Genomic DNA, 20,770 nt, shown 5'->3' with positions numbered 1-20,770 from the left:
GAGCCAAGCACCCTGGATCCATGAGGGCAAAGACTTTCCAAAGAGATCATGGATCAAGCAAACTCACGGGGTTAAAACTACACTGTGTTGCCCAGTAACTGGCTAAAGTGACTTGTCAATTCTACTCTGAAATGAAGTAAAGTGAAGCCAATGGCTCAGTTTTGGTCTGGAGTAACTCCAGCACTGAGGAGCATGCTAGAAAAGCACTTGCTCCCTCGGCTGCTGGCAGAGCTCACAGCTGTGACAATTTGTCAGTTCTCTGGCTTCAAGTGTGTGGAAAGTCAGACTTCCCTGTGCTGGGGAGCCCTGCAGGGGCTGTGACACGAGGCACACACTTGCTGCTGTTCCCAAGTGAGCACAATGCTGCCTGTCCACTGACATCTTTCCAACAGGCATGAGCCATCAATTAGGAGATTCCAATTGCTTATGTCCCAGTCTCTGTGTGTAAATATTTACAGGAGTGTTTACTGCTGCAGCATGAAAGGCCTTCAATTGATAACACACTCTTCCAGAGTCTCCAGTCAGCCTTCCAGAGAGGCTTTTGAACATTACTTTCAACATTACTCAAGATGGCATTTTCTGGTAGCACAAAGTCTGCCAATTTGGTCCCAGCACACCCCTATGCCACTGCTAGGGAAGCCCACTCTGCCTTTTTCCCCCTTTGCCACACAGAACAACTGGACACAACATTCTTTCCTCCTGCACTTCACACGGAATTTTTATCAGTTTTACTGGTAGAAAGGGACATTTAAGATTTCTGTATTTAAAGAGGGAAGCTGATTTTTCAAAATGGTATTAGAGGAGAATGCAAAGCCTGAATTATGATATGGAAGTTTGCAAACACACCTCAAGTCAGTTTGAGCACCTACTGTTTCCAGGCCTAGCACATCCTGCTCCAGATTCTCATCTGTGTTCTCCAAACACTAACACTATGAGTAAGTGTCTAGTACAGAGATGATCACAGTTACTCTATCACTTTAACTTTCAATATCTGGGTCTCCAGGATAACACAATACTTGTTCCTGGTGGTGGCACAAAACAGTGGACATAGAAACATTAGATGCTAAGAGAAAAATGCTGCAAGAAGTGGTTGACAGTGGTGAATCTGAGAACTTTTTCTTTTCAGTATTTGAACTGTTGAGCCCAAAGACAGGTCATATTTAAATCCTCTATTTTTATTCAGTTCCTTGTTACTTCTGTTGGAAGACCTTCATGCCAGAACACAGAAAAATAATCGAATATTTCTGGGTGGACCTGGAGGCAGAGTTCCTGCTCTCCTGGCTCTCACAGGACAGTTGACAGAAAGGCTGAGGGATAGCACAGTCTTTTCTTTAAGTGTCTGAAGAGAGCTCCAGGAAGACCACTTTCGCTAGCCTGGAGTCCAGCCAGTGAAGGAATAACATCTAAATCACTTCTCAGGAACACATCCCCTCCTTTAAACGGAGGCAAAAGACTCAAGTTCCTGCTGTTAAAATTCCACTCAGTGTTCACACAGTCACAATCTAGAGGCTGATTTTCTCTCCAAGACAGCCTGCACACAGATCCAGGCAGCACTGTACTGCTACATCTGACAGTCAAGCCATGACTGAAATGAAATGTGCTACCAGCAAAGGAACTGCACTAATTAGCAAACAGCACTTAGATCAGCAAAACACTGAAATGGCATCCCAGGGATTCCATATCATTGTCACACTTCCAGAATTTAATTCCTCTGCCCTTGCACACAAAGGCCAGTACAGGATCAGCTCTTACTGGATTAGAGAGTAAGATGTGGTATGAGGTAGCCAAGTGCTCAGAGAAATAATCTTTGGTTATTGGAAGAATTTTTATGTAGAAATAGCAGCTAAAGAAAGACTAGGAAGTCTTTACCTTCCGAGGGCTGTCCATATAGGTGGGTGTGATAGCAATGTTCCCACTCTCCGAAGGCTGCCCAGAGCTCTTCCCAGAAAGCATTGCTGCTTGCTGCTCCCCCAGTGTCCTAAAAAAAAAAAAAAAAGGAAGGAATACAGAGTTTATTCAAACATACTTTGTGTCAGCTTCCCCCCCAAAGGCAACTGTTGCAGAGGGGTACTGCTGTATATTCATATATTTGCTTTCCCACACACTGAGGGACAGATCCAACATTCCCTAAGTACCTTTTACCCCCCACAAACAACATGGACCCTTGAACTCAGTTTTATTATGCACGTGTAATACTAACTTAGCATTAAAAATATTATTCTCCTATGTATGTAACACAACATGAGACAAAGTTCCCCAAATGTGCTTTAGCCAGCCTAGGTGCAATATGTAGGAAGGATGTTCTAGGCTCTTCGCACAGCCTGTTGAGACTCACTTCTGACTGGCTTCCATCTGCAGCAGAGCTGAGAGTGCTGAGGTTCCTTTTTTCCCAATGGGAGGCCCAGACTGCTCCAGAGAGTGAGTGGAAATTGGACCAGCAATCTGCAAGCCTTTCATGGCAGACCCTTTCTAACAAAGAAAAAATGGAAGCACAGACTTAGTCAAGCTAGGCTTAACTAGTAAGCAAGAATACAACACCTCATGTCAGTGGGGGTTTATTGAGTACATTTTAAAAAGGGAGGCAAACTATTGGTTCCACAGGAAGTGGAATAGCCTAGTGTCTTGTGTGGATGCTATTCTGAAAATAAAATGTTTGTTATCCTGGAAAAGGTGAATTTGCTTTGAAGTAAATTACCCCATTTAGTGCGTGAACGGGAAGAGAATTTAATACACGAGCCAGTTTCTCTTCAGCCTCTTGAAACTACTGTTTACCAAAAAATTCACCCTTATGGTTCTCTTTTCGCAATCCCTCTCCTGAATCTGCAGCACAGAACCAACTCACGTTAACCCAGAAGTGACCAGCTTAACTACCTCAGACCCCTTTGATCAACTGTCTGCATTACAAGGCAGAGAGGTGTATGCAGGCTAAGCCCACCTGAAGCACAAAGCAGAGCACACCTGCAAAGAGGAGGCATCAGGCTCCTGGGTAAGAAAAGACCGGCCAAGGTATAAAACAGACCATTGCCAGGCTAAGATATGGCTCTGCTGCGCAGAAAAGCCTGGCTTGTCCCGGAGCAAGAACTGGCTGCAGTCACAGCAGCACAGGATGCTCATCCCGGGTAAATTTCCTCAAAGCTGTTAACAAGCCCCCACCGTTTGAAAGCTGACACAGCACACGGGTCAGCATTGGCCTTTAGGGATGGATTACACGGACACAGGCACATGTGCCCCAGCCTGCCTGGGAGGGACTCAGGTCTCCCTGCTAACGCTTCATAAGCAGCTCAGGTCACACCTAGCCTCAGCGAGGGCTGGGGACTCACTCGGATCATTCGATCGGAGCGGTGGCGGCGGCGGATGCGGTTCAAGCCCTCCACGAAGCGGATGAAGCCATCGAGGAGCTGCCACTCCTCCTCGTCGGAGCGGGGCTTGTCGCCGTACACGTCGCAGTGCGCCTCCCCCTCCATGATGCGCTTGGTGGCGCTGATGCAGGCGGGCAGCAGCAGGAACCGCGTCCTCCAGAACTTCAGGGACTCGATAAGGCTGCAGGAATGTGGAAGACAGGACAGAGTTCAGCCGTTTCCTGGGAAGGATTTTCCAGAATCTAAAGTACAAATCTACCTGCTGCACGTTTCAGTGAGTGCAGCGACCACCCTGCTGCTATCCCTGAGTCAGAACAAGCACGTGTGCAAAGGAATGGCCAGCAATTTGAATATCACTGGCAACAAGGCTATCCTCAGAGTAATTGTCACACAGATATGCTTTCTTTTCTGTAAAAGATAGGCCCCAAAGGCTTTTTCTCTAAAAATATGCAAGCAAAAAGGATTTTTCAAGGTGCACATTATCGTAGGAGGTATTTTGACTGAGACCTGAAAAGAAAACATGATAAAGACTGGTTGTGTGGAGAGAAGATATCAAAAAAGCTATTGATACTAGTGGAGATATTCCACATTTCTGGTAAGCACTTGCTCCACAGCTTAGGAGTAGGACTGCAGTCAAGCCCAGTACTCAAGCAAACCTACAAAGCTCCAAAATAAATCAAAGTTTTGAGTCAGATCCAGAAATCAGTAAGAAGCCAAGAAAAGCATATGCGTGGTACAAAATGCCATCTTATTTCTTTGCATTTTTAGGAGAGAAAAAAAGAAGTCCATGCTGAATTTTGTGATCAAGAGTCTGTATCAAAGGTCAGATAATGCACCAGCAATAGAGAGCAAGGTTCCTACAAGGCAACAGCTGCTGGAAGCTGACAGTGAAAGCAGGCCAGATATTCTCCCTGGAGTACTGAGCATTTGTGGGTTGAACTTGGTGACGAAATTTTAGGTCAAAAAGGAAAAGAGGCAATTAGGACACAGAACAGTCTGGATGGAAAAGGAGCTCTCACCTGAAATCCTCTGAGCCAGCAGAGCAGATATACTGATCCAAGTAATTCCACTTGTACTCTTCTAGTCTCTCATGGGAAAATTCTACCCAGCAAGAGACAAATTCAGAGTCAGAGTGTGAGGGGCACAAGCTGTAGGTGTAGTTTATCTGAGCAGATTCATATGGATACCTGAAAGATCAAACACAAGCATTAACCTCAGTATTATTGATACTGATGCTTCTCTTTCTTCTCCTAAAAAGAAAGAAGGTTCTAGAGTGTGTTCTTTCAAGCAAGCACAGAGAGCTGGAAAAGAATGTTCATCTGAACACTGACAGCAAACTGCTCAACCAGAGAGATACTTACTTTGGCAGGTACCGAGTCACAGTAATTATTTTGTCTTTTAAGGTGACTTTGTGGAAAGTACGGCCCATACTCAGCCAGTACTGATCCTCTTCCTCAGGTCTATTTCTCGACACAAGACCTAGTTGTAGAAAGCAAAACCCTTTCAGCTTACTGCAGTACTCAGAACTTTATCAACACACTGTGCATATAAAAAGGGACTCCAGAACTGGAGTCCAGAAGTGGGCTTCTGAACTCAGGACAAGCTAAAAATCCATCTTTCAGGCCACACTTTTAGGGAACAGTTGCACAATGAGTCTTTTGCTCTTACGGTTAAGATTTGCTGATATCAGAAGCAAAGAAGAGCACTTGGGATTCATATACCACCCATTTAGAACTTCCCTAGGCAGAATCACCAGAGAACAGCCAACATAAAGTGTTGAGGAACGGGTGGATGTGCCTAATTCGAGGTTACTGGGACTGGCAGAAGGAAAGACAAAGGCCTGACTTGTCAAGTCCAAGTCACTCACCTCGACTGTAGAGGGGACTGCTGCTGAGCGGGGGTGGCACGGCTGGGGCCGGTTTCTGTGGTTTGGATTGCACAATAATTTGATAGCCTTGCATGAGACGCTGACAAATAAACTCCTCAAATACCTGCTGGGCTGTCATCTGCACTCCTTCCTCATCCCTCCTGGACACAAAAGTTAAGCAGACTAGAATAAGGAAGCTGACCACATACCTATTCTTAGCTCTGCTCCGGGCCCTGAAGCCCTCTGCCTGGGAACACCTGTTTGTGGGAGCAGGAAGGAAAATGGGCACTTTTTGAGACAGGGTGATTAATTGTCTGGCAATATTTACTGCTGCCTTTGAAAGCAGTTTGACAACTAGTAACAAATTTGCCTGCAACAGTTGTGAAACAATAAATTTCCCAAAGATGGCTTTTTCAGCACTTTGCAGGCAGCCTCAGTACAGTTTGTACATGTTCAGGAGAGCTCAGAATGCCAGTGGGCAGCAATGCTCCAGCCTCTCCCACAGTGGGAAGTGGAGAGCAGAGAGGTTGTGGCATCTTATTACAACTCCTGCTCTGAACTTTGCCTTCCTACTGACATTTTTTTCAGGTGTTTCTTCATTAATCCTGTTACTTCCTATGTATTTCAATCACCCTGATTAATATTTTTGTTTTGTTCCCATAAAGCAGCAACACGAACAGGTCTTTTGATGTCTTACAAGTTATGGAAAGTCTGAAAAATGTTTAAGATAATGAGATTGCTTCAGTAAAAAAAACCAAACTAACCCTATTAAAGAATAGTTACCAGAGACCTCTAAGACAAGCAGAGAAGTTCTATTTGTTCAACTAACACTGTTTTCAAACAAGATTCTTTAAACTAAATATCCTTTAGAGTGAGGATAAGCATCTTAAACACTGTGTGTCCACATGCTTTGCTCATTTAGTGTTTCCAGAACACTAGAATGTAGATTAACTACTAGAAAGCATATTAAAAGAGATGATAGCTTGAGGTTGAATATTTTGATTGAAACACAACAGAAAAGAGACATAAAAATTTGTATGCAAACAATTTCTAACATAAAATCTACAGAGTGCACCATACTGTCTGATGGGAACATCAGAAAAGGTGCAAAGCTATCACTGGAAAAAAGAAAAATATAAGTATTCTGCTGCTCTGCTAGCAATCTATCATTCACTTGTACAGACTGCAGCGATCCTCTTCCATCACCTGCTCCTTAAGCACAGGACTGTACAGAGAAGGTGCTGGCCAAACCTGTCAATGTCAGCCTCTGGGAGCAGGTCATAGCAACCCTCCGTGTAATCGTTCTGCAGGCTCTGGCGGTCGGGGAAGTAATCCGTGGTGAGAGGGAGACAGGCCGGAGTAGTGAGGGATTTCCAGTCCACTCCAACTGTACAACAGAAGCCTGGCACTACGGGGGGAGCAGACAGCGTCAGAACTGCCTCGTTGTGTCATGGGGGGCACACAAGGAGGGCATATGTGGTCACCCATGGAAAAACAGGGTGCACAGAAGGATGAAAGAAGTGCATGAACAGGAGAGTTAGAAAGAATGAGAGACAAAAAACAGAGTTGGCATAAAGTCAACAGGGACAAAAAGGGGAGTGGAATGGGAAGGGAAAAAGAAAATAGGACGGGAAGAAGGGAGGGAGAGAAAGAGACAGAGTTTGTTAAACAATGCAGTGCACATGCTGATTCAAACCCATCATGCAAAAGGCATTCAAAGTTAATACATTTAATTTCCTCTTGATTGAAAGCTAGAGCTGACATAGCCACTGCTCTTCCAAAATTACAGCAAGTCAGGTGCAGTTACTGATTATTAATAAACAGATCAACATTCCAAGTCTGAACAAGAAAATCAGACCAGTTTTGTGTCCTAGACAACTGCAGAAGGAGCTGGAGAGGAGAGAAAGAATGACAGACCAGCCTCTTTCTGGAATAGTACAACAGCAGAAAAGGGAGTATTTCCACAGTTATAAAAACAGAAGATATATCCAGAGGGGTGGGAAGACCAGAAAAATAGTAACTTGGAAAGCAATCTTTTCCCACACCCTTTCCTAGAGTTATGCTCCAGTTTTAAGATTACAGGGATGTAAAACTAGACATTAAAAAGGAAAAGCTAACTAGATTATACCAAATCATCAGCTCACCACTACATTACATTCTGACCCAATTCAAACAATCCATATCACCCACTGATTTTTAACTTCTTGTCATAGAGATCCTACAGCTAGAAATTTATTTTGCTATAAAAACATTAACACCAATGGCAGGAACACTGCGCAAGAAAGTAATACAGGACAGACTGCTATAAAGAAAAAGCTTTCTTAAGCAGTGACACACTTATTTTGCAAGGAAGTGAGGGCAGATATTTCTCAGTAAACGGTACCAAATTCAGAAACTGACTGTACTAATTCTAATTCTACAAGCTGGTACCAAACAAACTTTTCATACTGAGAGACAGATACCAGCTCAGCAGCTTTAGCTTTCTGCGTAATAGTGTCTGGTAAGGGAAGTATTTCAGATGTAACAAAACAAACAGCTTCACATGTTCTTAAGAGCTATGGAACTGCAATCACAGTGAGACAGTACAGGGAGATCCTGCAAATTACTGCAGGCCAAAATAAACCACTGCCAAAAGCCAAGGAGGCTCCTCAGTTTCTTGCCCACCACCTCCCGATGCCTCTATATATGTACATGCCCTTTCCCTCCCCATCTTCCCACCTATGCAAACTCTCTTCCAAATCTTCCTTCTGCTTACTTGGATCTGGAGAATTAGAGACAGCATCTTCCAAGGCATCCTTGTTCTGAGTTTTGAGATTCACCCCTACAAGAAAGAAATATGTGTTTTATTTTAACCAATTATGCACTTCTCTCAAATTTCAAACAAAAATAAATCAAAAGCATGATGGTGTTTTAAGATACAGAATTTCTCTCCATGGAAAATCTCTGGGTTCTGCACAGCAGAAAGAAACACTAAGCCAATTAATGAGGAAAAATACGTCTTGGATCAAATTTGAACATCACACTAGAAGTGTTCAATAGCTAAAGCCCAAGCAAAACCCTCCTCCCAAAATGGTGAAACATCTTGAAAAGTAGATGCTATAAGCTCCTATAAACAACTGGTGTAGCACATGAGAGAAAAAGAGCTGCCAAGGAGGCAAGAAAAACTGCTGCCTTCAAAGCCATTTATCAAAATAAAAACTTCAGTAAGCTTCCAAATATTTAAAAGGAACTATTTTTCAAAACTAGCTTAGGTAGATTTACCCAGGAATTTGGTAGCAACATCGTAGCTGTTCCCTTGTAAAAGAAAGGGTGGATATCTACTACATGATGATGCCAGTAACCCGTACAGGAGCTGGCTCTAAGCGGCATTCACCTTTGACCAGCTCCTCCTGCCATCTGCCATCCAGACCGGGAATTGCAACAGGATTTACTCGCTCTGAGCTACCACCTCCATCTGCGGGGCAATAGCGACAACATCCTGAACCCCAAGGGAAATAGATGGGATCATTTTTCACTCTGAAGCCCGCGTTGCACCAAACCATGCTGCAGGCAGCAGAGGAGAACCAGACTCAAGAAATCGTACTTTTGGAAATTCAGAAAAACAAGCCCCCCCTTCCAACTGCTTCATTTCGTAGGTGACTCAAACCATAAGGGAGAGCCCTCAGTCCAATCACTGAGTCCCAGTGCGGCCCCTATAGATAGCTGAGGGTCTACAGACACAAATTCTGTAAAATGCAAGTATGTTTATTGCCAGGATTTGCTCTACAGTGTGCAAACTGCACCCAGCTGAAATGCAGTTTAGCAGTTGCAAAACCAGAGCCTATCTCGAAGCCAGAAAATACTAAAAATGTAAAGCAAGAAAATTAAATGTATTCAGACGAAATTCACAGAAGGAAGCAACAGAAAACAATTTTAAATGTGACTATGTGAATACAAGATGAGGCACAAGAAAATTAAGTCTGCTAACTTCTTCAAGGCTCTACAAGGCATAAGTGAAAACAAAATTGTTTTAATCCAGTGTAATTCAGAAGGGCAAATTTATTCTTAAAAAAATCTTTAAATTGGTTTTGAGAAAAGAACATAAATCTTGAATGCTGTAGTCCAAAAGTTCAATTTTTTTCCATGTGCCCAGCTAAAATGTATGTTCACAAAAGCAGAGGGTAGGTCACAAAAAAACCAGACAACACAGCAGAATGCTTAACATGGCATGCTGTTCCATTTACAGGGCTCAAAAGAAATGTTGAGAATTTCCACTAATTCAGGTGTCTAGGTAAGTTAAGGAAGATAGAGCTAATCTTCAACTGAAAGTACAGACGTGTCTTCTCTCTAAAGGGTAACAGCTTAAGGCAACCCCACCTAGAAAAAAAAAGGGATCTGAACACCAGGGCATATTTAGTTATTTTTTGAGTCTCGACATCACTGCTTTGTTACTATGGAACTCAGTAACTGCCTGAGAGCTTATTTTAAGAAAACAGTGAGCATCTTTCTATAGTAAACCTTGTAAGACAAACCTAGAGAAGTAGACACCTTGAACAAAAACAAACTAAAACCAACAAAGCAACCCAAAGAACTACCATATACCAAAAAGTCCAAGTAGGAGCACTAACAGATCACCGTTTTCCCACTCTTAATTCTTCCTGCTTTGCAGTGCCTGTCCACCCACGTGCCTCGAGTCCTGCCTCGATGCCCCAGGGCCGCCAAGGCCAGCACTCTCCCGGCCCCGCCTCTGCCCCGTTACCTGCACCGGGGCCGGCCCCCAGCCCGTTCCCGTACTCCTCTGCTCCGCCGAAGCTCAGGAAGGAGCTACTGTCCCCTGGATGCCGAGAGCTGACGTGCCTGCAGTGAAACAAACCAGCCTGTTTTGTATAACCCTCCTCACTCGTGCCATTCCCTGCTTTTAGCAAATATAACAACAAGACCTCAGCCCCTCTGCCTCAGCTGAGCCCGGGCTGGAACCAAGCTCATCCCTCACTGATGTTGGCAGAGATGGAATGGCACAAGGGCAGCACAGAGAAGGGTGTAACAGCATTCCACATCTGTCCATACTGTTTGTTCTTTGCCTCCACCAATAACCAAATTGCAGGACAGCAAAGAACCAGCTACTCGTGTCCTCTCAGGAGAGAAATAAAGCTTAGCTGGCTATTTACAGATCTGATTTCATGGTTTATAAACCCAACATTCAAGACTGAGCAAATGGCTCACCTGCCAGTTGCCTCATGGTAAGCCAGCTCCAGCAGCTCCGCAGATGAATGCGTCAAATCCTGCTGCCCGCTGCCCTGCATTTCTGCCATATTCTGGCGGGTTTGATGATGGATCTGGATAGCTTCTCCTGAGGGACCTACACAGTTGCAATTGGATCACTGATCACCACATCTGCACTGACTCCTCAGTTGCTTGTACCCTTCTTTTGCCAACAGAATAGGCACTGACATTAAGAAAGCATGTTTACAAGATCTTCAAAGCCTTTAACCTCTGCCATCTCCTCTGAAGCAAGTGAAGCAGAATATTTTTAAAAACATTTTGGAGGGCCTACTTACAAGGCATTAAACAATTATGTGAACAATTCATCATCAGAAAATCTACCCAAATTGTAGTTACAATTCCCTTCAACAGTCTCCATTTACTGTAAGATTGTTCTGTACCTGATCCTGCTCATTTGCAAATAGAGGTGGTATTTTCCAAAAGAGAATTGATCAGGCCTGTACACTCATTTCAGCCTCTGGTAGTGTGCAGAGCACTTTAATGCACCAGAGCTCCTACTGGCTCTCTTCTTGTGCTAATCTTGGACAAGGACAAAGTAGCAGCAGCCAAATGTGCTGTGAGGCAGCTCACCCACAGGGAAGGTGTGCATCCAGCGCCTGCGGTTCGACGTCAGCTTCATGGGCATGCGGGACGGGGCGAAGGGGTTGATGAGCGCGCGCTGGGGTGCGTATCCCCCCGGGCGGATGTGCAGCATGGACTCAGCACTGCCCACATGGAACCTCCCCGGAGCGCTGGAGTCACGCTGCTGCGACTCCAGCGTGTTCTCAAGAAAATCTAGAAAACACCACAAAGTCAGCATGAGATCGTGCAGGAGCCAAGCACAAGAGAATTGACTGCTCAAGGATATAAAGATTGCCCAGGATAAGTGGAAATAAGGAGACCTAAGAAATAAGCAGGCAGAGAAGCTGAAAGCAATTCCTATCCAGCCTGAAAATTACAATGTAAACAAGAACCCAGACAAGAAAAGGTAATATTCCATCTGCCATTACAGCACTGCTGTAAACTTCTACTAAATTAATCCATAAAGAAACCACTTGCTAAGCCATTTATGAAGAATTACTCGGACCTTTGAGAATTCCTGAGAAATCAAAAGACTGACATAACAGAAACTTCAGGATGAGTACCAAAGACATGGCAGAAGCCACAGCTGAGCCTTGTACACATGCCTTTTCTGTAACACTCAGATCTGAGCACTGAAATCAGGGATTAGTCCCAGAAGACATGGTACATGATCTCCACAAGACACCAGTTAGTTGTCACTATTCAGTGTAGAACAGAAGTTATTCAGAAACAGGAGAGAAAAATATACCAGATGGATAAGTAGTAATTACAGTGCCCAACAATTGAAAATCCTAGAGAAGGAAGGGCCTCATTTACCATTCTATACTGTCAAATGCAACATATGAAAAACCTCAGTTTCTTTGACTCTTTCCTCCCCGCCAGTCCTAATCCACACACATCCTCATCCTGCTGAACACCTTCAGCTGGGTCACACGACTATCCTTCAAACTAAAGGAGTAACAGAAATACCAAAGAAAGAAAAGAGTTGTATTAACTGACAACAGGGGAAAAGATGAAAGGTAGATGTAACATCAAGTACACTGTGTGAGAGCAGTTCCACACTAGTAACTGCGATTCCTGTAACAGGATAAATATGATATCAGTGTCATACACCATGGCATGAAAAAAAACATGAAGAGGGATAGAATTTTATAGAGGATAAAGCAGTTGCGGGAGGAATACAATTTACATTGAGACGAGCTGGGTTTGTGGAAGATACTGCACTCTGCCTGAGAACAAAATTAAATTGGGAAGGAAGAAAAGGGGAGTGCTAGCACTGCTAACACACTGAGACAGCTCAGCAGTACACTGTCAAAAGGAAGGATCCAGAAAGTGAGTCTTAATGACAACAAATCCCCACAGAGAGATGCTATAAGCAGGGTCCCCCAGGGCTCACTGCTAAGGCCAGTTCTCATTTGACAGATTATAGGTGACCTGAATAATACAAGTTCCTTGTGTATGTCCACATTTGCAGACAGGCACAGGAGAATAGTCAAGTACTGAAAGAAGGCAATAGGCAAGGGAAAAGAGAAAATCAGTGTCAGGACACTTCTATTTACGATAAGCCATTAAAAAAAAGCAATGGAATTGGACAAGGATGACAAGGGGAGAATGCACACCCAGCTGCAGCTGGAGTTATGGAAAAGTTGTACCATGAGTGCCAATATAAGCACCATCTCCACTGTGCTGGCCTGGCAGTGGCCAACACAAACGTCCACCTTCTCTCCCCACCAAAGATACCTTCCCATCTGCCCCAGGCTGACCTCTGGTGCTGGTATAGCCCAAGGAGCTGCTGACTTCACACTGGTGCAGGTGAGGCCGCGGGATCATCAGGATGTTGGAGATCTTGCCCAGAGAGCTGTCATCAGAAGCCTGGCTCCTCACCTCTTCCGGGGGCAGCGTGCGGCTCTGCAGGGAGGGGCTGCACGAGACATCGTACGAGCTGGAGCTCTTCCTCGTGCGGCTTTCCCTCTCCCTCACAGACCTGATGAAAGGGATGCGCAGTGACAGGAAAGAGAAATTAATCCCCAGGTTATCAGGGGGCTGGAACAGGCCAAAGTCATGCAAAAGACTCAATGCTCAGCAGGTGAACTCAAGAAGAGCATTACAGGGAAGCCATCACTATCTTTTTTGACTGTTTGGGTAATTTATACTTCTGTGCATCACACAACACAAGAACACTGCAATGCTTCCAGCACAAGGGCTGTGAAAGGGCCTGCTCAACTCCCTGTGCAATCCTACAGATATCACACCAACCTGGTAGAGATGTGGCCTAGAAGATACCAGCCTACAGCTCAGCCTACAGCGCCAGGAACATGTAGCCATAGGGAAACTACTTGGAATTATGAACTATTTAAATTGTGCTGGCATCTTTCAGCATGGGCTCCTACAGGCTGCTCATATTAACATATTAATAAGTGAGTCCACATGCTCAGAGTTAGGCAATACTACTAAAGAAGCAAAGCAAAAAAAGTACTTCAAAACAAGCTTGTCAACCACGTATTTCTGAAAAAGCACTTAAATTTATAGTTTATTCAACTGATTTGGCCAGGACCTGAGAATAATCAGCCTTTCTCCTAAGACAGAAGGACATGAAATAGTTGAGAACCTGCACTCAGCTTTTCTGTTTCTTCTCTCATTCAGAGAGGCATCATTTTCAGGGAGGATTCCTCACCACACTCTTCACCAGTTACTAAACAGTGCATCAAACAATCTATTTCTACAACTATGTGCAAATCTACTGTGCAAATACTTTCTTAACCCCCTTGAAGAATCTGCTAGGGAGACTAGCTTTATTCCACTTCAAACAAAATTAAAGATTTAAGGAAAAAAATATATTTATGCCTTATCCTAGACCCCACACATTATTAAAATACCAGAAAACCAGTCTCAAAGATCAGGTACAGATGAAGCTTTTTGTTCAACTGTGAGCATGTGGAGATCAATTCTCCTTGTATTTCTCCAAGTATTTTATGTATCAAGCATACATAACATGGCTACTCTAGAACCAGTGCACTCACAAGCCTCTCACCTGAAAGTGGTACAGCGCTGGGCTCTGGATGGGCCTGGCAGTCGGAACACTTGGGCATCATAGCCATCATAATCTACCTGGATAGGCAAGGCATTCTCAGCATCCTTTGGTGCTCCTAATGCTGAAATAAAAATCATACAGCACTGGAACCTCTTTCAAGAATGTTCAAGATCTGCAAGTCAGAGTATCCACCCCTCACCCCTAAAGAAAGTATCTATTCCAGAAGAAATCTCAAAGTGTCATGAGCAGAGCAGCTGGAGCAGCTCAATTATCAATGCTGGTGCCTCTGAATTAGGCTTGCTGAGGCCATAATGTCTTTCCTCCGTATATCCTAAACACTAAATGAGTTAATTGTCAAGAAGTCAACTGGCACATGCACATTAACATCCTGAGTAACAAATACAGGAAACACTTAAGTATGGGTCTGATGGTTTTCTGTAACAATTGTCCCTTCCTTGTGCTGGAGTGTCATTCTCTTACTGCAGCTGTTTGTTAGTTTGGGAGTCAGTGGGACAGATAATTCCAGAACATAATTACTTACAGGCATCACGATTATTTTTTGCTTTTTCCATCAATGGCTGGAGAGTCCAACAAAGAAAGCACGAAGTGACCAAAAAAACAAAGAAAGAAAAAAAGAAAGAGCAAGAGAAAAGACAGAGGGAAGGGAAACAGTCAGCATGTTTTAAGGAAACATCCCCAATGTGATCAAGCAGACAAGGTTTAGCTTGCTGACTCAGTGAGGCAGCCAGATAACTTCAGAAATATTAAATACTGATACTTGGTCACAAACCTGTGTGAAAAACACAATGCTCAACACCTTTCCTCCTCTCCATAGAGTTATTTGTTACAGAATGAAACTCTGATTTTTATGGTGGCTAAAACATTTCTCACCCAATTTTATCCTAGAAAGGAAAGACCTACAAACTAGTCCCTCATTCACAATCCCTACAACAAACCTTGCAGCTTTGCTTTCACAGCCTTTTAACACAGAAAGTTAGTTCCAGCTGTTGGAATACTTGCTAGAAATATTCTGATGCTTGACTAAGAAGAGGTATCTGACATGCTAGCTGTCTTGGGGTGATTTTATGATAATACTGTGTTCCCCTATCATCTGCTTATTGCCCAGAAATGGGTCCCACAGCCTTAAGCTGGGTCCAGAAGAGGGGGGAGAGAAGCTGGGCAAATTCTTCAGCGCGCGTTGTGTTCAAGGACTCACACACACTCCCCTGCGTTCTCACCACTGCAGAACCGAGGGAGCACCTTCCTGCTTTTAGCCAGCCTGTTAGCTGAGACAAGAAATTTTCCCATGCCAGCATACCAAAATCCTCCAGTAGCTGCCCCTTCCTCTTCTGGAACTGTTGGGCCTAGCTGTGATCCGAGAACCAGATCATCAGATCCCACGGACCAGTGGGGAGGCTGTGGGGACGCCACATCCCGGCCCAGGACCTCGGGAGGGGCCAAGCCAGATACAGAGGGAACTCTAAATCCACCAGCTTTCTCCACATTGAGGAGGTTTAATATTTTAACAGTTATTCTTTTTTTTTTCCTGTGCTGTAGCGGTACGGAGCAGCAAGGAGACCCCAGGCAGGTGCAAAGGAGGAACTTCATTGACAAAAAACCCGGCCTTTTTATGCCGTTAGTCGGTTGTCAGTTTACATAGTTTTAAGGCACAACAAACCCAATTTAACCGAACACCATACACCATGTTGCGGGCACGAGGCATTCACGTGGCGTGCTTCACTTCCTCTATTCTAGCTGAGTCACTCTCCCACAGTCCCTTTCTACTTAGGCTAAGTAACAGGCCAGAGCCATGATTTTACCAGGCCTTCCCTTTACAGAGCTTTACCTATTGGTCACACTGTGCCTTGCCAGCACTCTGCTTGCTAAATAAATTTTTTTTTTCACTTTCATCCAAGAAATTCCTTTTGTATTGGTGGGGGAGGGGTGCTGAAACCTGTCTTCTGGGGAGGACACGTTCCTTCCAGAGCATTTCCCCCTAAACTTGTCTCAAACTGAGACACTAGTAAGAAAATATAAATCAGAAAGATACCCACCTTCCTTCCTGCCAGCTTGATCCGTGGAGTGAAGCTGTTACACAAGAGTTGGCTTTTGGATGTATAGAAACTGAAAGAAAAACCAGGGTGGCTTTAAGGTGTTCTAAGAACTCAACACAGTTGGTTTGCTACACAGTAAACAGACCAGGAACCTGAGTCAGCTATTGGATGGAGAAAATGGGATACCTTTCTGTGCATAAACAACATATGGAAAACATGGAGGTATGGTTGAGAGAAGCTACTCTTTGCCTAAAGACAGGGCTTTGATACTTGTAGAGCCTCAGTCTAGACACTGCTTCATATGCTTAACACCTGCACTGCCCAGTTCATTTTCTTTCTACAGAAAGACATCCACTTCCACTGTGCCATTTACACAACTCTCTCTGATTTGCACAGCTGTAGTGACTCACACCAGCTGTTTCAAAACCCTGTCATTTGTTATGTTGCATTAATGCCCAGAGTTCTTCAAGAGTAATGTAGTATTTCCTTTGCCTCAAAAGGAAAGCAGAGGAAATAAACAGTGAAAGAAGAAAGAGAATTCAAGACATTTTGAGGAGGAAAGCAAAGCAGAAGTGTTTAGCAAAGGCTGACAGAATTCACCTACCTATGATTTATCCAGTGTGGAATATTGTAGTCATCACCCATTCGTGAGTCACCAGGGCCACAGCGATTATGGAGCTGTAAGAGTAATTCAAAAGCAACTAATTGTATCCAGCCAGTCACAAAATGAGTAACGTTTGTAGTAGGAACAGAGAGAAGGGAAAAGCAGCCTTACCTTAAAGAGCGGTACAGCATGCAAGGGTTGCTCTCCCATGCACACCAAATCCACACCTATCCCTGTAAACAGACAACAGTAGAGTTCAGCTATCAACCAAGCAGGACTGATGTGCTAAGACAAAACAGATCATCAATTTGAAGACCCAATTTGTATTCACATACTTTAAGAGGTACTAATACTGAAAACAGTAGTCAACAGTCCCATGGTATGGTTACAAACCAACAGTACCTGTGGGAATATAAGAAATGTTTTTTCTAAATTAATGCAACTCATGCAAGATTATCCTTTAAGGGAAAGGTTTGCATGGACAGGTGAAGCTCTCTATCACAAACAAAAGAAATTAAATGCCTGTAAGGACTCTGAAAATCCGCCCATTTCAATATGAAGTGCAGACACAAGTCTTGCAGCTGTAACCCCTCCTCCCAGAGCACGAGTTACCGCAGATACTTTTTCACAGCCAGAAAAAGCTAGATCTTTTCCAAATCCATGTTTGCCTTCAGAGAGACTGCAGGCACAGCTACTTACCATTGTCAATCATCCGCTGCTTGGTCAGGATCATGAGGAGCCGATCCACCTCGAACACCCCCACCCCGGGGGTGATCACCACCGACATCTGCCCGGTGCGGTCGAAGTTCCGGTTGATGTAATGCTTGTCAAACACTGCCAGAGAGAATGCAGGAATACTTTAAAAAGACCCTGGATGTTTCTTTTCAGAGCAAGGCAGGTGACCACCTAATACTCGCCTCCTTTTCACAGTGTTAAGGGAAAAGTAACAGAAGTCCACACCCATTTATTGGCAGCTGCTTTAATGGTTCTTCTCCTGTATATTTCTACCCATTGCTCATAACTTACCATTGAATGAAAGATTTATAGCCTCCAGGTAGTTCCCTTGTGCTGAGGTAGAATTGTAACCTGGAGGAAAGCCCTCTGGAAAAGTATTCAGAAGGCAAAAAAAAAAAAAAAGTCACCATTCCTGTATAGACTTGCTTTATATAATAAAAGAAAACCACAGAAAAAATACATCTGTACTAAATACTACTAGTTCAAAAAGTACTGGCAAAATTGATATTATTAAGTTTTACGGAAAGATCCAGGCAAATTGCTCAGCCAGGAGAGCACTAAGAGGCACAAGACCAGACTCCAACTGAAACTGGATAGTTTACTGACAAACCAAAAAAAAACAAAACAAAAAAACCCACAAAAAAACAACAACAACACCACCCAAACAAAAAAAAAACCCCACCAAACCCAAAGAAAGAGAAAAAAGAGAGAGCAAAGGATAAAAGCAGGGAAAGGAGGGTTCTTGTACCTGCTTGCTCGAGTCGTACCAACACAGGATACTGGATGAAAAGCTTTTTAATGGTCACAAGCAACGAAGTCCACTCTTCCCGCCTCTCATTCTGAACTACGACTCTAGAAAAAAGACAACCTAATGAGGCCCATGAAAGGAAGTCATGAGGGGAAGTGAGAAGGGATTAACAAACTATAAATAAATGCACAAAAGAGTGCATTGAGTTGCACATACACAGTGGGATAAGAGGTGAAAAGAACTGGGAGGAAAACATACTTGTAAAAATCTTCATAAAATCTTCCCTCATGATCCTGCCGAATCGATGCACGATGTGTTTCAGGAAATTCATCTGAAATGGAAGGAAAAGCACATCTTATCCCATGCTCTTGTATAGAAATGACTCATCTTTTCCAGCAAGAAGCTATTATTTCCATTAAAAATAAACAACAGAAAAACCAACCAAAAAAAAAAAAAACCCAAACAGAAAAGCCCCCACCAAACAAACTATAAATACAGTTTTTTATTTTATAAATAATTGGAGAAATATCAGACTTTCTATACAATATAAAAACTGCTTTTAAACCAATATGACAGCTTGAGTATGGTAAGGAAAATTTGTGACATTCTTCTACATAAGGTTTTCACTGCAGTACTTTCATAACAATCTCTATGTACCTAATGTGTTTGACAGAGAATACTGTGAACATGGCAATTAAGAGAAGTCCCTGTCAGCCTGTGACCAACTTTCAACAGAGGAGATAGGTTTAAAAATGGAAACATGAAAACAGAGAATTTGCGTACCTATAGATTTTGCTTCATAAAATGTTCTTGAAAATAGAACCACTGTCACTTCATGGCTGCAATTCTTCTCCTGTCCAGGAAGAACAAATGCAAAAAGAAAACCTTAAAAGTCACATTCTGTAGAAAACTGTGGATACACACATATAATAACACCCTGTCTCCCCTCACACCCAGAAACAAAGGTAACTAACAAAAACTAGACTGTGGCATTAATGGATCTGCATTAGTGCTCCATCTGTCTCTCTGACATAACAAAAGGGTCTGTCCTGCAGATTCTGTGCTGCTTGGCTATATCATATTTACCGGGAACACTCTCCACTAGTCTCTAAAGAAGCTCCTCTCTGTAGTTGTCAAGACGTTTGTTTAGAAAACAAGACAGTTGACACAATTTGTTTATACCTACAGCAATTTGATATTCTGATGTGTTACTGTTCAGAGAAATGTCCCTAACAATTCCAGAGAAATAAAAAATTAAAACTGAACTTGATCTATTTACCTTCCATTTTGTGAAGAGGTCAGCAAGGAAACCATTCACAGCTTTCTCAAAGTATAGATCCCCTGCAAAATAAAAATCTCCCAAGCATCAGAAAACAACAGTTACTTCAACTATGGGGCATATCTAACCCTAAGATTCTAGGACAACTATATTTATTAAAATTAGAGCAGCTGTGTGCATAATAAAGGCCAATATCACTAAAATAACATGATAAAAAGATTAAAAAGCATCACTTTTTCAGAGGATGTAAACATGACTCCTACTGCCAGAAGGATCTGACCCTTAATTCATTTTTCCAACACATTTGCAGCATGCTGGGAAAGCACCTGCACTGTCTTTTAGGCATAGAATGCACAACTGATCCCCTGCTCTGTTTTGAATAGTTGCCCAGTTCCATATGCCTAAACACATGGTCAAAGGAAGTGGCAAGAGGTTTGCTAAAGAATTAAGCCAGAAAAAAAAATAGGATGACACAGAGAAGTGACTCACTCTTAATGCCTAAAGTTGTAATACCTCCAGCTGAAGTTACCAACTTCTACCTGGGCTAAAGCAGGTTTTACTTCCTCAGTAAAGCCAATGTCAAGAGAAATCTAAACATCAAGGTCCTCTTTGCACAGGACTTCCATAGATTTCTGGCTTCAGGATTCACAAACTTGCGCCTGCTCTCATCACCCAACATGTTCATATCTATAGAAAACCTTTCCAATGCTCACAGTGATTTCATCATTGAGATAATGATACCCAGGCTCTACGCGGACAGGAAAATGACAGCACAGCCAGGGACAGAAATGGGTGGTGTAGAACCCAGAGTGCAGAGAGTATTTCTCTGCCTGTTTTGAAGGGTTCTACCCCCCTGGACAACACTGTTTTTGACCTTTGTCCTTGGAGAAAACTGCCTACCCTCTGGGAAGAACTCAAATCTACACTGGTGTGAACTAGGTGATAGAATATTATGTAAGATTGTCACAGGGTGAAAAATTTAGAAGATTTGGGTTTGTTAATGTAGTAAATAGATAAAAGCAAAAAACTTCAAAATGGAGGAATGTTGTTGTTCTCCAAACCTTCTTCTTCTTCTACTACTCCATATTCTGCAGTAGAAGTAGTTTGGGATGACTGGATAAAGAATTCCGCAGTTCCTGTCTCTGTGACTAGATGATTTCTTATACATTGGTGGAAAAGTAAAAATAACGTACGCTTTTAGTAACCATCGGTTAATTTACCTTTGAAAGACTGTGTAAATCTTGATAACGGGGCATTCTCCTGCATTCTC

General features: G+C 43.1%; 1 protein-coding gene across 18 annotated transcripts in view; it reads right to left on the bottom strand.

Moving 5' to 3' along the window:
• Nucleotides 1-20,770, bottom strand: part of DEPDC5 (DEP domain containing 5, GATOR1 subcomplex subunit) — a 41,152-nt gene that overhangs the window by 14,450 nt on the left and 5,932 nt on the right. For 8 of the 18 annotated variants that reach the window (XM_048322348.1, XM_048322352.1, XM_048322354.1 and 5 more), the window contains exons 10-33: nucleotides 19,501-19,562; nucleotides 19,005-19,074; nucleotides 18,480-18,552; nucleotides 18,222-18,325; nucleotides 17,765-17,839; nucleotides 17,438-17,572; nucleotides 16,910-16,971; nucleotides 16,739-16,812; nucleotides 16,135-16,204; nucleotides 14,622-14,658; nucleotides 14,081-14,201; nucleotides 12,813-13,033; nucleotides 11,059-11,262; nucleotides 10,429-10,564; nucleotides 9,965-10,062; nucleotides 8,600-8,680; nucleotides 7,982-8,047; nucleotides 6,478-6,661; nucleotides 5,227-5,387; nucleotides 4,721-4,838; nucleotides 4,379-4,546; nucleotides 3,321-3,540; nucleotides 2,336-2,469; nucleotides 1,870-1,978 (exon numbers count right to left, since the gene is read on the bottom strand). In XM_048322348.1, the coding sequence (XP_048178305.1) occupies nucleotides 1,870-1,978; nucleotides 2,336-2,469; nucleotides 3,321-3,540; nucleotides 4,379-4,546; nucleotides 4,721-4,838; nucleotides 5,227-5,387; nucleotides 6,478-6,661; nucleotides 7,982-8,047; nucleotides 8,600-8,680; nucleotides 9,965-10,062; nucleotides 10,429-10,564; nucleotides 11,059-11,262; nucleotides 12,813-13,033; nucleotides 14,081-14,201; nucleotides 14,622-14,658; nucleotides 16,135-16,204; nucleotides 16,739-16,812; nucleotides 16,910-16,971; nucleotides 17,438-17,572; nucleotides 17,765-17,839; nucleotides 18,222-18,325; nucleotides 18,480-18,552; nucleotides 19,005-19,074; nucleotides 19,501-19,562 (2,783 nt within the window). Of the gene's footprint in view, nucleotides 1-1,869; nucleotides 1,979-2,335; nucleotides 2,470-3,320; nucleotides 3,541-4,378; nucleotides 4,547-4,720; nucleotides 4,839-5,226; nucleotides 5,388-5,435; nucleotides 5,484-6,477; nucleotides 6,666-7,981; nucleotides 8,048-8,599; nucleotides 8,681-9,964; nucleotides 10,063-10,428; nucleotides 10,565-11,058; nucleotides 11,263-12,812; nucleotides 13,034-14,080; nucleotides 14,202-14,621; nucleotides 14,659-16,134; nucleotides 16,205-16,738; nucleotides 16,813-16,909; nucleotides 16,972-17,437; nucleotides 17,573-17,764; nucleotides 17,840-18,221; nucleotides 18,326-18,479; nucleotides 18,553-19,004; nucleotides 19,075-19,500; nucleotides 19,563-20,770 lie in introns of those variants that run through there. The other 10 variants (XM_048322351.1, XM_048322356.1, XM_048322355.1 and 7 more) reach the window with 7 other exon arrangements.

This window comes from Corvus hawaiiensis, chromosome 18 (genome assembly GCF_020740725.1).
Source record: "Corvus hawaiiensis isolate bCorHaw1 chromosome 18, bCorHaw1.pri.cur, whole genome shotgun sequence".
Taxonomy (NCBI): Eukaryota; Metazoa; Chordata; class Aves; order Passeriformes; family Corvidae; genus Corvus; species Corvus hawaiiensis.
Note: the sequence above shows the minus strand (reverse complement) of the source record. Positions and strands in the feature narration are given on the sequence as shown.